The sequence below is a fragment of the Peromyscus leucopus genome, chromosome 9 (assembly GCF_004664715.2).
Source record: "Peromyscus leucopus breed LL Stock chromosome 9, UCI_PerLeu_2.1, whole genome shotgun sequence".
Lineage (NCBI taxonomy): Eukaryota > Metazoa > Chordata > Mammalia > Rodentia > Cricetidae > Peromyscus > Peromyscus leucopus.
In genome coordinates, this window is record NC_051070.1 from 72913776 (window position 1) to 72930476 (window position 16701).

Here is a 16701-nt window from a genome sequence, read left to right on the forward strand (position 1 = left end):
ATCACAGCAATAAGTTATAAAAAGTAACTTATATAGCCTTGAACTCCTGATGCTCCTGTCTCTACCTCCCAAAGACCTGAGTTACAAGTGTATACCACATCTGGCTTTATTATTTTCTCCTTGTTCTTTAAAAAAAAAATATTTTGTGTGTGTGTGTGCATGACTGGTTGTACTTACATGCAACTCATGAGTGCTTGAGCCTGCAGATGTCAAATGAGGGCACTGGGTCCTCTGGAACTAGAGTTACAGGTGGCCGTGATCCACCATGCAGGTTGGGAACCAGTCCTGGGTCCTTGGCAAGAGCAGTGATTGTTCTTAATTGTGGAGTCATCTCTTCAGGCCCCAATATTTTCCTTTTTGCTTATTATTAACTTAGATAATTTTTACACTTGCATTTATTTGTAGTCTGACTCCCTTAATTTAAATGTGACAACCGCAACACTGTCACGTGGCTTTTCTCTAAACTCCCAACACTAGGTCACTGAAGTAAATGAATACGCGTACTCTACCTTTTATGATATGTGGTTATGATAAAACACCATGACCAAAAGTAACTTCTGGAAGAAAAGAGTTTATTTTGTCTCACAGTCACAGAGGGAGAGTCCATAACGATGAGGGAGGCGCGGCACCAGAGGTGGGCAGGGGAAAAAGCTGAGAGATCTCCAACCACACACAGAAAGCAGAGAAAGTCAGCAGGAGGTGGAGTCAAATCCCTCCCCCAGTGATGTATTTCCTCCAACAAGGTTGTACCTGCTAAAGGTTCCGTGACCTCCTCAAATCCTTGCCCACTAGATACCAAGTGTTCAAAACTGTGAGTCTGTGGGGGCATTTCTCATCAGCATCCTAAAACAATTCCAGGGGCCCTGACAAGAATATGAGAATGCTTAGACTTCCTTGAGGTTTAATAAACGACACTGACTGTGAGTTGCAGAGCTGCATATGTGTGCTTACAAGTGTGTGTATATAGGTACACATATGCACATACTTCCTGGCATTCCCACCTGAGTACATGTTAGTACATCTGTTTTCCTTTTATAACACATTTTGTGTGGTGATATTTTGTTTGTGCTCTAACAAATAAAGCTTGCCTGGAGATCAGAGTCCAGAGTTAACCACTAGAGGCCAGGCAGTGGTGGCACACACCTTTAATCCCAGCACTTGGGAGGAGGAAACAGGAAGTGATATAGCTGGGCGGAGAGAGGAAGTAACAAGGCAGGGTAGAGACAGGAGCTCGGCCCCTTTCAGTCTGAGGATTCCTAGAGGTAAGAAGTCTTTCTAGTGGCTGGCTGCTCTGATCTTTCAACTTTCACCCTGATATCTGCCTCTGGGTTTTTATTATTAAGACCAAATATAATTCGAGCTACAGTGTTATTATTGGAAGGATACAGTTATGGGCTGAGATAGCTCTGTGATAGAGTGTTTGCTTAGCACTCTAGCACCACATAATTAATGAATAGAATGGGTGAGGTGGGCAAGATGGCTCAGTGGGGAAGGACATTTGCCGCCAAGCACAACCTGCCTTCAATACCCAAGCTCTAGACAGATAAATGAGAGAACCCTCCACATGTGCGCTGTGGCTCATTCATGCCCCTCTACAATAAGTAAAGGTAAATTTTGAAAAAGACTGAAGTTCAAAACCAGTAGAAAAAAATGCACAAGATAAAAGCAGTACAGAATTGTAAATAAACATTATGGTTCTGCAAAGCCAACAGCCATACTGTTGACAAACACCGGCAGAGTCATAGTGATGATGATGGAGGCAGGCTGGTTGATCAGGGCAAAGGTACTCCATAAGTCTGAGGGTGCCTACTAGTGATTCTGAAGAATTAGCCTGCCTCCGTCTTAGGCTTAAAAAGACATCTTATAGTAAAGACAAGCTTGTGTAGATGTAATTCTGAACGGTCTTATTAAGTAAGAAACACAGAGCCAAATGCAGAGTTAAAAGCCCAGAGATCGAGCAGCAGCCAAGAGCTAAGACCACCTTCTTACCCCTTGCTGTTACTGTCATCCTTCCCCTCAAAAAGAGACCTACTTCCTGTGTGTCTGTCCTTTTATTGACCTTTCTGTTCTGCCTTCTCATTGGTTGTAAACCCAACCATATGACCTCATTGTCACTGCCTGTCTATACAGACCTCCAGGTCTCTATGGTTGGTATTGAGATTAAAGGCGTGTGTCTCCAATGCTGGCTGTGTCCTTGAACACACAGACTCTGCTTGCCATGTGATCTGATTAAGGGCATGTGCTACCACTGCCAGACTTCTGCTAAATGGCTTGCTATAAGCTCTGACCCCCAGGCAACTTTATTTATTAACATACAAATAAAATCACATTTCAGCTCAACTAAAATATCACCATAAGCTTGGTTCATTCCTGTTTATGATTAAACCTCTGTTTCTCAGGGATTGGGCTACACCCACCTTTAACCTTAACTACAAATGATTCTGTGCTGCATGTTCCAGGAATGGCAATCATGTTTTTGTTTCAAAGAGTTGTTTATAACCATCTTGCAAGCCTACCTTTGTTATGAAAGTTATATGACCACCCGTGACTACCTTGCTTGGTCTACCTTGCAAGCATGTTTTTGTTTATGATGCTCTGCTCCTGTGACCCCACCTATCTTGCCCTCCAAATCCCCCATTTGAAACCCCAGCTCCTGAGCTTTAAAGGCCTTGTCTTTCTCATATTCCATACTGACCTCTCGAGCCCCGCCTTAGGGGGAGGCAGCCCGTGTACACAAATAACAAAGCTTTTTTAATTAATTGCTTGCTTGAATTCATGTGGCCATGATGATTTGAGTTGGCAGTCTTTCTTCTCCCGTCTTTGGGACTAACTGCCCCTGTCTATTTGTGAGGGAGAAGAGCAGCCGGCACCCAAGGAAACCCAATGGCCACCCACCCGAAACTTTTTACTCAGTTTTGCATCTCAAGAGCTTGAGATGCTCCCTAGCGTTTCATTACGTTCAGAGTGAGAATATTTAAAACACCTGTGCTAAAAATAACACCTGAAGCCGCCGGTCATTACGGCATATGCTTGTGATCTGAGCATGCAGGAGGTGGAGGGAGAAAGATCAGGAGTTCTAGGTCATCCTCAGCTACATAAAAACTTTAAGGCCAGTCCGGCCTATGTAAAACTGTTAGGATCCTGTACATGTGCAGCGTCTTACATCATCAGCGGGCACTGGCAACTACGTACCCACCATGAGGTCATGCAATCCCCGCCTTACAAAAAGCAGGACTCGGACCCCCACCCTCTCTTTCTGTGTTTCCTCTCTGCTCTGCTCTGCTCCCTCCCCCAGGCCTGCCCCCCCCCCCCCCCCCCCCCCCCCCCCCCCCCCCGCTTTCCTCCACCCACCCTTCCCTTTTATTAAAGCTCTTTCTAATTCTGATAGTTGTGGCCATGGACCATTACTTTTCCACCGGTAACTACCGCCACCGACCAGTGCCGTTTTACTATCAAAAACCCTGACTCTTAAAAACGAAAACAAGAGGCAAAATGCTGCCTAGAGAAGAGAGCCAGAGAACAGAGCTGTGAAAGGAAGACATTGGCAAGTGAAATAAACCAGGCAAGAACCCAGCACACTGACAATGAGAATGAAAGTGAAAGCCAGATGGAGGAGGGGGCTCTTTGGTCTGAGGCAGGAGAATGACGGCTCAGTGGGTAAAGTTGCTTGCTGCCAAGCCTGACAACCTTTGAGTCCTGGGAGTCACATGGTGAAAGCTGAGAATCCTCAGGCTGTCCTCGGATCTCCACACCTTTGTACTTGTCTACACACACACACACACACACACACACACACACACACACACAAAATAAATAAATGTAATTTAAAAAAAATAACAATATACCACCTTTATCCCCTGATTGCAATGAAATGATTTCCATGCTTTGTTGGAGTTGGGAGATAGGATGGTAGTGACTGTGTACTGTTTCTTCCAGCAGAGAGATGATTCATAGTCTGAGCTAGAAATGGCCTTAGGCAACCCTTGCTAAGGAACCTTTGGATGAACCAAAGCAGGTCAGCCTACAGTGCTGTACAGCAAACCATTCTCCCTTTGTTTCAAGCCACGGCAGGAGCTCGGAACAGCAGCGTTCAGAACGAAACTGGGAAAGGGGAAACCAAACCCCGAGCCGCTAGCTCACAAGCAAAACAGTGTCCTTTCCCCAACACCACACAACCAGGGAAATGAGCCAGAGAACGGAGCTGGGAAAGGAGGGAACTGGCAAGTGAAATAAACCAGGCAAGAACCCAGCACACTGACAAAGGGAAGGAAAGCGGAAGCCAAATGAAGGGCTTTTTTGGTCTGACGCAGGAAGGCAAATGAGTCTGGAAAAGTATTCAATCTAATTTAGGCCAAACCTAAAAATGAGGGAGACAGGCTATAGAAAAGAACATTTGCATTTTTATTGAAATACAAATTAACAGTGGCAGAAAAACCAGGCATGCAGCCAGTGTTAGTTCAAAAGATGTTCCTTAGAAACAAAATATTATTACACAAAGCATACGCAATTTACCAGGAAAAGAGCCACGCAGATCTCAGGCAAATCAAAATTAGGTAGAAGGTACAGCATAGTCAAGCGCTCTCTCTGGCTATGCCAGGGAGAGGGTGGCATTGTCTCTTTCCTACCCTCTGGCTATTCTGGAGGGGAGGTAACCTTCCTTTATCCTCTGTGTGCTGACATTGTTCTTTCGTTCCCATAGACAATCAATCTACGCATTAGAAAACAGCTTTTAAAAAAAAGAAACAAAAAATTAATATCAGAATTTTCTGTGGTCGCCGAAACACAGCTCCCAACCCAAAGTGGAGAAAAGATAGTTTATCCTGGAGCCAAATATGAGTGACAGTGGCCCGGAACACAGATTTAGGTTATCCCAAATTCCATGTCCCAACATGGAAGAGTTTCGTGAAGTTGTTATAGTAACAAAACAAAGAAAGTCATCCATCAAGACACAATTCGTGGGGGTTTGATGGCTCAGCAAATTAAGGTACTTGCCACCAAGCTTGACAATCCAAGTTTGACCCCTGTGGCCCATACAGAAAATGAGAACCCGCAAGCTGTTCTCTGACCTCCATACGCATGATGGCACACTAAGCTCACTCGCGTGCATGCCCGTGAGCACACACACTAAATAAATGAATGAGGAAATGAATAAATCCATAAGTAGAGACATCCAAGAAGCAGGCTGCTACAATGAAGTGGGGAAACCTTTGCTAAGGTCTTAGATGTCATCTGATGGCACTTTTAGCTTTTGGTTGGTGGAAACCACTGGTTTACCGAAGGGAAACTGAGTCCCTATTGGTACATTGCAAGTGACCTACCCAGTAGCCACAAAGCTTTCAGCCAGCGACAAAGAAGGCCAGTGAATGGCTGTTAAGGGGACTGAGGTGGCCCAAGGTCATTTGCCCCTGGACTTGTAACAGCCCGGACTCACCCCAGTCACTACAGCTCTTAAGAGTCAGCTTTGCCGAGGGCTCAGTTTGCAGGGTAGCTTCTTTCTGGAGTTTTGTTCACACTTCCTTTGCTTCCCCCCAGATTAAGACAATAAAAGGTATTCTTGGCTGCACTGGCGTTATCAAGGGAACACCCAATGTACTGGTGTAAAGTCTCTCCCAAATCCGTTGATTGAAAGGAGCGTGATGCAGACCAGTGCAGTTAACACACTAACTGGCATGTATAATAGAAGTAGAAAAGCTGTATTCCTTTTATCGGCCTAAATCTTGGATAAAAGCAACCGAAACTAGAATATTGGTTGTCGTGGTGAGAATTTTCATCATCTACATTTTTGTAGGACTTAGGTAGTTTGGTTTGGTTTTGCTTGTTTTTTTGAGATAGGGTCTCTCTGTATATCCCGAGCTGTCCTAGAAACCACTATGCAGACCAACCAGGCTGGCCTTGAACTCACAGAGATCCTCCTGCCTCTGTCTACTGAGTGCTGGGAGTAAAGGCATGCGCCACTATGTTAGGTTTTAAAATTAGATTTACTGTGTGTGTGTGTGTGTGTGTGTGTGTGTGTGTGTGTGTGTGTGTGATGCTGGGCCCTGAAGCTAGGCTCTTGCACACACACGAACCAAGTGCTCTACCACTAAGCTGTCTTCACAGCCTCTAACAGCTAACACTACAAAAAGAAAAGAAAACAAACCTGCAACCCAAGAAAAGGTTAAAGATCTAATATTAACAGTTTTACTATTTTAGAGTTCACTTTAGGTGAACACAGTTTCACCATCACAAAGCCTTTTGCGGTCATCTTTTAGGTGAGCACACATACATGTCATGATGCATCTTTCTCATTCGCTCCTCCTTTTGTCCTGTCCTGCCCCCATTTCAAGCCTTTTTAAAAGCTGTAGCTCAACTCAGTGAGTTGAGGCCCAGTCTGCTTAGGGCTACAAGACTCCACTGCAAAAATTACCATTTGAAAAAAATAGCACTTTTTGCTTCATTTCAGGCAGACAAAATAATCAGTGCAATTGTTAGAGCAGGTCTTTGCTTTATTGGACTTCAGTGGCCATCTATTTAGACTAGAAAATGCAGTTTTTATACCTCAACCTAGATCAGGGACCTGAACAACGTCTTCCTTTCCTACTTTACCTCCTATCTTTCTGTTCATTTCTTCAACTTAGCCATTTTGTTTTAAATAATGAAACATTCCCAAATGTGTTTAAGTAGTGCCTTCTGGGATATCTTCAGCACCTGTCTTTCTTAACTCAAGTCTCATGAATACATTTCCACACCCTCTTCCCCCACTCCCAAGTTAGTTCTCCTTTGAATTCCTGAAGCAGATCTGATCATTAGCCCTTACAGTATACTGCTTTCCACATATTAGTGTATTTTTTCTTTTCCTTTAAAAAAATTATTAGGATGTCCTCAAAGTTTAGTGGAAAAAAATGATTCTGAATCATGACAATATAGAGTTAAAGATTAGTAAAAAGTCATTGACAGACAAAAGGCATGACTATCTCAGCCTTTCTGTTTATTTTTTATATACATTTTCTGTATCCCACCTACTTCCTCTTATACTAGCTTATGTTATAATTATTTAAGACAATGAAAAACACATAGTACATAAGTATTTGTTGATGATAAAGCTGGCCATGGTAGAATCAAGGAAAAAATACAATTTGAGTGTAAATTTTGATACCTTCCATGAAACCAAGGAAACCCAGTCCATTTGCAGGCACCCTGTAGGCCTCTCGACAAAAGAGTGAACTCATTAGTTTTTCCCAGAAATTCTTTTGATTAGGGCATCCTTCCAGATCTAGTTCCCTTGATTTTGAGCTTGTCTCCTAAGATTTGTTCAGTTTTGGATGACAGGGTAGTGCAGTTTCCTTAATGTGTTAGCAAGGTGATAGACAGACAGACAGATATGACTTACAGGCTATGGTCCAGCCTATCCAACATTGGCTGACTATGAACAGAAAGTCCAAGAATCCAGTAGTTTCTCAGTCCATGAGGTTGGATGTCTCATCTGGTTTTCAGTATATACTGGAATCCTAAAGAAGTAGTCTGTAATGCCAGTGAAGGACTGGACTTGCTAGCAGGGAGAGAGCAAGTGGGCAAAGAGCAAGTGCCTCCTTCTTCCATGTCCTTATATAGGCTTCCAGAAGGAGTGGTCCAGATTAGATATGGATTAAATGTGTGTCTTGCCAACTCAAGATCTGAATTAAAGGTGTGACTTTCTACTTCAAAGCTCCAGACTAGAAGTTGATCTTTTCATTTCAATTAAGCAAAAATCCCTCACAGGTGTGTCCTCCATTGGGGGTTTTAATTAATTCCAGATATAGTCAAGTTGACAACCAAGAAGAACCATCACATGGTGCTTAAAGAGAAACTGAGTATGAATCAACTTTACAGGCTTGACTGGGGTTGGAAAGAACCTGGCCAGCAGTGTGAAAAATAGCAAAAGGTATTTGTTGCTGCTTTGCCAGGATGGAGTGGAAAATAATGACTGAAAAGTTAGAGCAGAGCATAAAAAGGATGCATAAGAAAGTGGCAGCTAAGGTACAGACGTGAAGCTGTGGGATGCAGATAGTCATGAAAGTGACCGGAGCAAAGCAGAAATGAAGGAGGGAGACGAGTCTAAAAGAAGTGGTCGCTCACCCCGCCCCTTACACCACCATTCTTTCTCCGTCATCCTTTGCTACCCACCTACCACCTCTTCTCCATCCGTAGCTGCTTCTGAAAACCAGAGACTCATACAAGACATGTGGTCCCAACGCTTTCCAAGCCTATCTTGGCCTATGCCCCAGCTTGATACCAAATTACACACAAAAAGGAAGTGTTTGATCTCTTTATTCTTAAAACATTGTGGTACTAAATAAAATCCAAGAGGTATCGGGTTGGTCTTTGGTCTCTAGTGCTTTAGGGGAAAGACGACTGAACCCAGAGGAACATGTGTATGATCTCCAGATCTAGAAGGTACTGTTTGAAGGCATAGATCTATCCCAAGTGTGGTGGGGCATGAGTGCCGGCTCTTCCAGGAGTGAGAGTTAAGTTGTTTTGAGAAGGCAACTGGGCAAGAGGGACAGACATCAGAATGGTGAAAGGACACGGGGGAGGCGAAGAGAGGTATCCTCCTCTTCCCTTTCTGCTATAATCTAAGCATAGACTAGCGGCCCCATCGAGGGAGCCGAGTAGACAGCTACTTGGACCCCAACAGGGAAGCAGCAGAGCACTCCGAGGCCAATCAGCTGGCAGTGTGCTCCTGGAGTGGGATGCTCTCCATAAGGATGGAGACAAACTGTTCCAATTTCTGTGCAGCTGCTTTCCCAGCCTCTAAGACTTCCTTGTGATTGGCCTTCTCCAAGTTGGCATAATCCATGACGACCTTGTTGGTGATGAGTGAGAAACCAAACACACGAAGCCCACAATGCCGCGCGACGATAACTTCTGGGACTGTGCTCATGCCTGATGGGGAGAAAGAGAAGAAGGCGCTCACGTGACTTTCCTCACCCTCCACTCATATTGAGCATATGTTGTCCGACATCTCTTCAGGTAGCCTTACTAGTTTTTTTATACACTTCACCAATACAATCTGTTTCTGTCGTTCGTGGCAACTGATGATATGAGGCCAACTCCTAGCCACGGGCACAGAGGGCAGCTGTACTGATATTCTGAAACAGTGTCGAAGCTCAAGCCTGTAGTCACCACTTTTCTAGTAATCTGATTCATCCGTCCCCAGATCCATACCCTCTTCCTCCCCTTGGCTATTCTACCAGATACTTCCCTCAAACCTCCAGCCAAATCCCCCTTCTCACCAACAGCATCTGCTCCCAGCATCCTTAGCAGGCGACTCTCCGCCACAGTCTCGAAGTTGGGTCCTGCCAACATCACGTAGGTGCCTTCCTGTAAGTCTCGCTGCTCCCCCATTTGCTTCCAGGCACTCAAGGCCTTCTGCCTCATATGCCGGTCATACGCATCGGACATGGCCGGGAAGCGAACTCCAAACCTGGAGCACAGATTGGATTGTCTCAGCTAAATGGCACCAAGCAAACTTGCTTTCTCAGCTCTTGGATAAACCCAGACCCTCTGCATCCAGAGTAAAGGGTTAAGATGCTCACCTTTCATCATTGGGGCCTCGGAGAGGGTTTTGACCAGAGAAACCAGGTAGGTTGATGTGATCGCGGATCAGCATGATATCTCCAACTTCAAAATTGGGGTTGAGCCCTCCAGCTGCATTGGTGACTATCAAAGTGTCCACACCCAGGAGATGGAAAACCCTCACCGGGAATGTCACCTTAGATGCAAAAAGGTCAGAAGAGATTTTTCAAAACCTCACGAGCCTACCCACAAAGGCGTGCATAATACACACCAGGAAACAAGAAATCAAAAATTCACCAAGCCCAATAGTTAGACAATAAAGTAGGACAGCCCTCCCATCTTCCTCCAAGTCCAACCAAGCTCGTGCCCCTGATGTACCTTTGACAGTGGGTACCCTTCATACATATGGAACCTGCCCTGCATCATCACACAGGCTCTGCCATTCAGGAAGCCAAACACCAGTCGGCCAGCATGACCTTGCACTGCATACAGAAAAGGAAAAGGAAAGTGATTAGGCCAGGTGCTGTGGCACACGCTTTTTACCCAGCACTCAGGAGGCAGAAGCTGGCAGACCCCTGCCAGTTCAAGGCCAGCCTAGACTATGGAGCAAGTTCCAGGCCAGCCAGGGATGCACAGTGAGACCCTGCCTGCCTCAAAAAGAAAAGTGATCATTCTTTGCTGTGACACACACACACACACACACACACACACACACACACACACACACACACTGGCATTTACTAGAAGCCACTCACTGTGTTCAACAATATGGTGATATAATTAAACAAGAGACAGCAGAAGTCTGGTGACCAGATCACCATAATCATACAAAGGTAACTTGAGGTTAGAGATGTGGGTAAGAATACCTGATGTGAACATATAACACAATTACAAAGAGAATTTCAAAAGACCTTTGCAAAGACGGAGAAACTCGGATTGTTATTTGCTTGTTTGTTTGTTTGTTTTATTTACATCCTGGCCAGAGTTTCCCCTCGCTCCTCTCCTCTCCCTTCCTTCCCCCCCTTTGTTCCCGCCTCCTAATCCACTCTTCCTGAGTATCAACACACAGGGCACATCAAAGAGAAACTCTTCTTGTAGAGCAAATGTGAGTACAAACCAAGGTTAGAAATAGTGGACTCAGTCATTACAAGCCTCTTCCAAGATTTTCCAAGTTCTTAAAATGTGTCTGATAGTCAACTCTAACTAAACTGTATACCTCCTTATTCCAGCTAGGGAGCTCCTGGTATACGCTGGCATCGTAAGATGAACGAGGAAGAAGAGCCCCTTTGAGACCATACAACTCGTTCTTTTTGACCCATATAACAGTCCTGGGGGAACAATACCCATACTGGGGTACATAGGGCATGGGAGCACAAAGATTAACCATTATTAGCATCCCCATTTTCTAACAGTGTCCTCTAATGGATGGCCAACCAATACTCACGCCTTTAAAGAATGGATCTGTCAAGAAGAGGGACCAGAATCAAGAATCATTAAAAAATACTAGTAATAGAACAAAGTTGGCACAGCTGGAAAATTCCCCAAATAAAAAGTCAGTTGATGGCCGGGTGGTGGTGGTGCATACCTTTAATCCCAGCACTTGGGAGGCAAAGGCAGGCGGATCTCTGTGAGTTCGAGGCCAGCCTGGTCTCCAAAGCGAGTTCCAGGAAAGGCACAAAGCTGCACAGAGAGACCCTGTCTCAAAAAACCAAAAAAAAAAAAAAGTCAGTTGATAAACTTCAAATTGACTCGCTTATCACTTAGTACAGGGCTCTCGTCCCTGAAGGAAGGAGAGGCAGGAGGGGCCAGAGCCACCACCACTGTCTCCCTCTGCCCTTCTCTCTGTAATGTTAGCTTTCCTACCCCTTCTCCCACACCTCCCCACTCTGCTCTTCCAGACTGACCCCACAGGGCTTTTATTTATTTATGTATTTATTTATTTATTTTGGGTTTTTTTTGAGACAGGGTTTCTCTGTGTAGCTTTGTGTCTTTCCTGGAACTCACTCTGTAGACCAGGCTGGCCTCAAACTCACAGAGATCTGCCTGGCTCTCCTAAAGCGCTTTTAAGTATTTATTGAAAGTTTCAACTCCCTTAGGAAAGAGGAAAATAGATAAGAAAATATATAAATAATAAGTAAACCAAACTTAGTTATTTAAAGCAAAAGGGAATAAATAAATAAATAAAAAAAAAACTTAAGACAAAGTACTCTTGTGCTTGCTTGCTCTGTCTCACCTTGCCTTTTTTTTTTTCCCCCGAGACAGGGAACTCACTTGGTAGCCCAGGCTGGCCTTGAACTCACAGAGATCCGCCTGGCTCTGCCTCCCGAGTGCTGGGATTACAGGCGTGCGCCACCACCGCCCGGCCTTCACCTTGCCGTTCTGATCTGACCAGTGTTTCCACGCTGCTGTCCCAGAGCCCCCTGGAAATCTCAGAGCTCCACAGTACACGGGGCACCTGGGTCCCTTTCCAAAGACCGCTGTACGCCAAGTGTTCTCCTAGCTTCATCCCTGCGGTCCCAGGTAGCCACATGGTGGTCACAGTGCTCACTGCTGTCATGTCTAGGCTGCAGCTGGGATGGAGACGAAGGAGGGCAGGAAGACACTGGAAACAGGTCTTTGTCCTGGGGCTACAGGTACTGCTTCTTCCACTGAAGCCACAGACTGGAAGAAGTAAGTGTGTGTGTGTGTGTGTGTGTGTGTGTGTGTGAGAGAGAGAGAGAGAGAGAGAGAGAGAGAGAGAGAGAGAGAGAGAGAGAGAGAGACAGGCAGAGACTGAAAGAGAGACAGAGTGACAGAGTGTGTTATAGTGTGAAGACCAGTGGGAGTCAGTTCTTCCAGTCCACGGGCCTTGGGCACTGACATCACGTGTGGGGATAGGTAACTTTTCCTGCTCAGCCACCTCAGCAACAAACCACACAACACACTACAGAATTTCACCACCCCAACACACACGGTAAAAACAGGGTCATTTCTTCCTAAGCTCATTCTGATTCCACGGTGTCTGTTTCCCTGTCTTACACTTGTCTTTGGTCAAATGATAGGGCAGAAGTCGGAACATCTCCTTGATCAGAGTCCACATAAGCCCAGTATGGTGGTTTGAATAAGAATGGCCCCCCACAGGTGCATATACCTGAATGCTTAGTCACCAGCCAGCGGCACTATTTGAAAGTACTAGAAGAATTAGGAGGTGTGGCCTTGTTGGAGAAGTGTGTCACCGGGGGAGGGCTTTGAGGTGTCAAAAGTCCATGGCAAGCCCAGTCTCTTTCTTGGCCTTGGGATGTGGCTGTCAGCTACTGCTCTAGAACCATACATGCCACCATGCTCCATGACATGATGATCATGGCCTAACCCTCTGACACTGAAAGAAAGCCCCTAGTTAAATGCTCTCTTTCATTAGGGTTGCTTTGGTCATGGTGTCTCTTCACAGCAACAGTGACTAGGACACCCATCAACATCAACAGCCCCAGACAATACCTGTGCTTTTGGGAAAGTTGGGTATCTCACTGTAGTCAAAGACCTGGGCCTCAGTTAATTTCGCAGTCAGACCTCCTAACCCAGAACCACAGATCACGGCCACTTGAGGTCGATGCGTAGTGTGAGACCGAAGCCACTCGGCGGTTCTCTGATAATCTTCGTACGTGAATCTAAGGGGGGAAGAAACAAAGTGAATTCACCTTCTTTTCCAAGTACACAGGAAAGTGACTGTTCGCACAGAAAACCTGGCAGGGACTCTAAGGCATCAGAGGACAGAGACGATAGGCCAGAGGGAGCCCACCCTGTTGACTCAACCACGTCCCCTTCTCTCTTTTGAATCAGGCCCACTAAAAGTCTGCCATGAAACGCAGCTCATGCCAGAGCATGGTAGCTGGTGAAGCCTGTTTCCATGAAGGCCCCACCTCTAGCGCGCCACCACTGAGCTGCACCCCAGCACCAGGAGGCCCACACCTCTCCTTATGGCAGCCATAGAACCAAGGGTTTCAGAGCTATGCTGCAGGAATCAAATCAAGGAGAGGACTCTGAATGAACTAAGGCCCTCCTGAAGACGACAAGTTTCTCGCCTTTTGTTATGCTTTTTGTTTGTCTGTTTGTTTGAGACAGGGACTCCCTACATTGCCTAAAGTAATCCCCAACCGCTGGGCTCAAGGGATTCTCACCTCAGCCTACTACTAGCGTAGCTATGACTTTAGGCAGCTCTTTGGGTAAAAAAAAAAAAAAAAAAAAAAAAAATTAATTTAATTTTTAATTTAAAATTTTAATTTAGTTCATGTATGTGTGTGTGTGTGTGTGTGTGTGTGTGTGTGTGTGTGTGATGTGTACAAAGCATGCTACAGCATGTGTGTGCGCCAGTCAAAGCATTACTTGGGAATGAGTTCTCTCCTCCCACCATGTAGGTCCCAAGGATGGAACTTGGATCAGGCTTTGCAGGGAATACCTTTACCTTTGGGGTCATGTCACCAGCCCTGAATTTTTTTTATTTTTATTATTAATTAATAAGAACACTCCTAGTAGAAGTTTATATGAGAGCCTTAGTTCCTCTGGACATATTTCTTTGATTCCTGGGTACAGACCTGTGTCATATGGAATTAACAAAGATACTCAATGGCCGGGCCTGGTGGCGCACATCTTTAATCCCAGGATTGGGGTGGCAGAGGTAGGTAGATTTCTGTGACCTCAAGGCCAATCTGGTTTACATAGTGAGTTCAGGGCTACATAGATATATTTCAAAATCAAAGACTATAATTTTTATATTATATATATAAATATAATCAGAAACTAAACTTTTTGTCTGTTTGTTTCTGGTAGAGTTTGTTGTTGTTTTTAGACAGGGTCTCCTGTAACTTAGGCCAGCCTCAAACTCAGTATGTAGCCCAGGCTACCCTTGAGCTCCTGATCCTTCTGTCTCCAACTGGGGGTACTGGGATGACACTGTGTACTGAGTCACACGGTTGCAAAACAAAACAAGAACCAAGCTTATTTCACAGCATTGGTTTTAAAATTCTAAACCAGTACTGCGTGGATTCTCAGCAGACACTTGTTGAAAATAGAAGTTTCTGGGCCCATCCTTTCAGATTAAAAAGCTCACTAAGAAGCCAGGAGTGGCGGAACATGCTTTTATCCCAGGACCCAGGAGGGCAGAGGCAAGTGGATCTCTGTGGGTTCCAGGTGAGCCTGGTTCACAAATCAAGTTTTAGCACAGCCCGAACTGGTATACAGAGAAACCCTGTCTCAAGAAACCAAAGGGTTAAAATAAAAAAAAACCTCAACCCAGAACCTCCTCACAGTCCCAAGTCCAGTTCCATCACAACCAGCTGCAAAGATCAAAGACTGGTCTTGGGAGTGGAAGAACTGTGGTGTCCATGGATTGAACACAACCTCAACAAGAAATTCTTTTCTAGTCCGGCAGGATGGCCCACACTTTTAATCCCAGCACTTGGGAGGCAGAGGCAGGAGGATCTCTGTGAGTTTCAGGCCAGCCTGGGCTACAGAGAGAGATCTAGGACAGACTCCAAAGCTACACAGAGAACCCTTGTCTCGGAAAACCAAAAAAAAAAAAAAAAAAAAAAGAAGAAGAAGAAGAAGAAAAGAAAAGAAAAGGAAGGAAGGAAAAGAAAGAAAGAAAGAAAGAAAGAAAGAAAGAAAGAAAGAAAGAAAGAAAGAAAGAAAGAAAGAAAGAAAGAAAGAAAGAAAGAAGAAAGAAAAAAAGAAAGAAGAAAGAAAGAAAGAAGAAAGAAAGAAGAAAGAAAGAAAGAAAGAAAGAAAGAGAGAGAGAAAGAGAGAAAGAGAGAAAGAAAGAAAGAATTTTCTTTTTCCTCCCAGCAAGAAAGTCTTAAGTCCCAGCCACACAGCAGACCCAGACATTAATTAGTTAACTGAGCCCAGCCTGGAAGTGTAGCAAGACCTTGTCACACACACAGTCACAGGAGTCTATTACAGGAAACGCACAGGACTACACACAACAGGCGGTTAAACAGTTCGGCAGGGCGAGGACTGATAGAGCCACAGGGTGACAGAAAGAAGCAAGAAACCAATGAAACAGCATTCCAAAGGGCAACCGGCCATGTCCAGCCACAGTCCGTCCCTGAGGACACCCCGGACCTGTGGTCATCCCAAAGCTACTGTGATCCCTACAGCTCTGCTGGTGAATTAATCTGGGAATTCCCGACGCAAAGCGGAAGAGATCTTTTTTTTAAGTGGACAGGAAGGAGTTGGTGCCTTCTGAGCAGATCAATAAGTACAGAAAAACCAAAATAAATAAACACAGATTTCCCAGCCTTAAGGAGACTCCATTTATACTTGTTAATGCGACCTCTAGTTCGGAAGGAAGAGAGGGGCTGTCTTGGAAAGCGAGCAATTTTCCTTCTAAAGGAGGAACGGCGGGACACAGCGCAACCGAATTCTCTCCTGGGTTACCTGGACCCCTAGAATGGAAACTTGTGTTGGGAAGTAGGCAGGGCTCGTACCTGCTTTTCCACAAACATCCCAGCGCACCACAGAGGCACAACAGTTCCTGAAAGGAGTCGCCTACCCTGCGCTAACCTGTTCCTTCCTGCTCGGCGGCGCCCCCACCGCTGGATTCGCGCGCTAGCCGCCCCACCGTTCCGGAGCCCTGAGTCCGCCACCGGGCTCCGTGCCAGGCCTCTCTGCATCCCCAGCAGACTGGCTCCTTCTCCGGGCCCGGATTCTAAGTTCCCGGGTCTCGGCGACAGCCCATCCCCCTCGGCAGAACGTCCGAGTCCCCGGGCCTGACACTTACTCGTTCTCCATAGTGTCACCGACCGCCGCGCCGAAATCCTGCCCTTTCCGCTCCGCGGGCGACACCGCCTGAGTCTGGTCAACACTGTTAGTGCACCGTTCTCTGAGCCCGGCTTTATACCCCGGGGCCGAGGCGCCAGCCAATGGCAGCGGCCTCGTCTCCATGGCGACACACCCTCATCCAGAGGTGTGGCAGGAAACCTCGCCAGAGTTCTTTTCAAAGGGACCCTCTCCGAGTCTAGGGCATCCAGCATGTCGTCCCCGCACGCATTCATGAGTCTCCCAGCCAGGAAAGGAGGCCTGTGTGGGAAGAGGACCAGAAGCAGGGTGGAGAGCCCCGAAACCGCTTGTCAGCAACTCCGTTCTCCGCTGTGTTATTGTGCAAGAATGTGAAAATCGAGAAAATATGCAAGC

General features: G+C 45.8%; 1 protein-coding gene across 1 annotated transcript; it reads right to left on the reverse strand.

Moving 5' to 3' along the window:
• Positions 1–8269: 8269 nt before the first annotated feature.
• Positions 8270–16563, reverse strand: LOC114696009 (purine nucleoside phosphorylase). Its single transcript, XM_028873528.2, has 6 exons — positions 16289–16563; positions 13009–13178; positions 9913–10016; positions 9555–9730; positions 9252–9442; positions 8270–8901 (listed from the first exon to the last, which is right to left on the reverse strand). Exons 1-6 carry the CDS (start codon positions 16450–16452, stop codon positions 8681–8683), a joined length of 1026 nt encoding a protein of 341 aa, XP_028729361.1. The 5' UTR covers positions 16453–16563; the 3' UTR covers positions 8270–8680.
• Between the last annotated feature and the right edge of the window lie 138 nt (positions 16564–16701).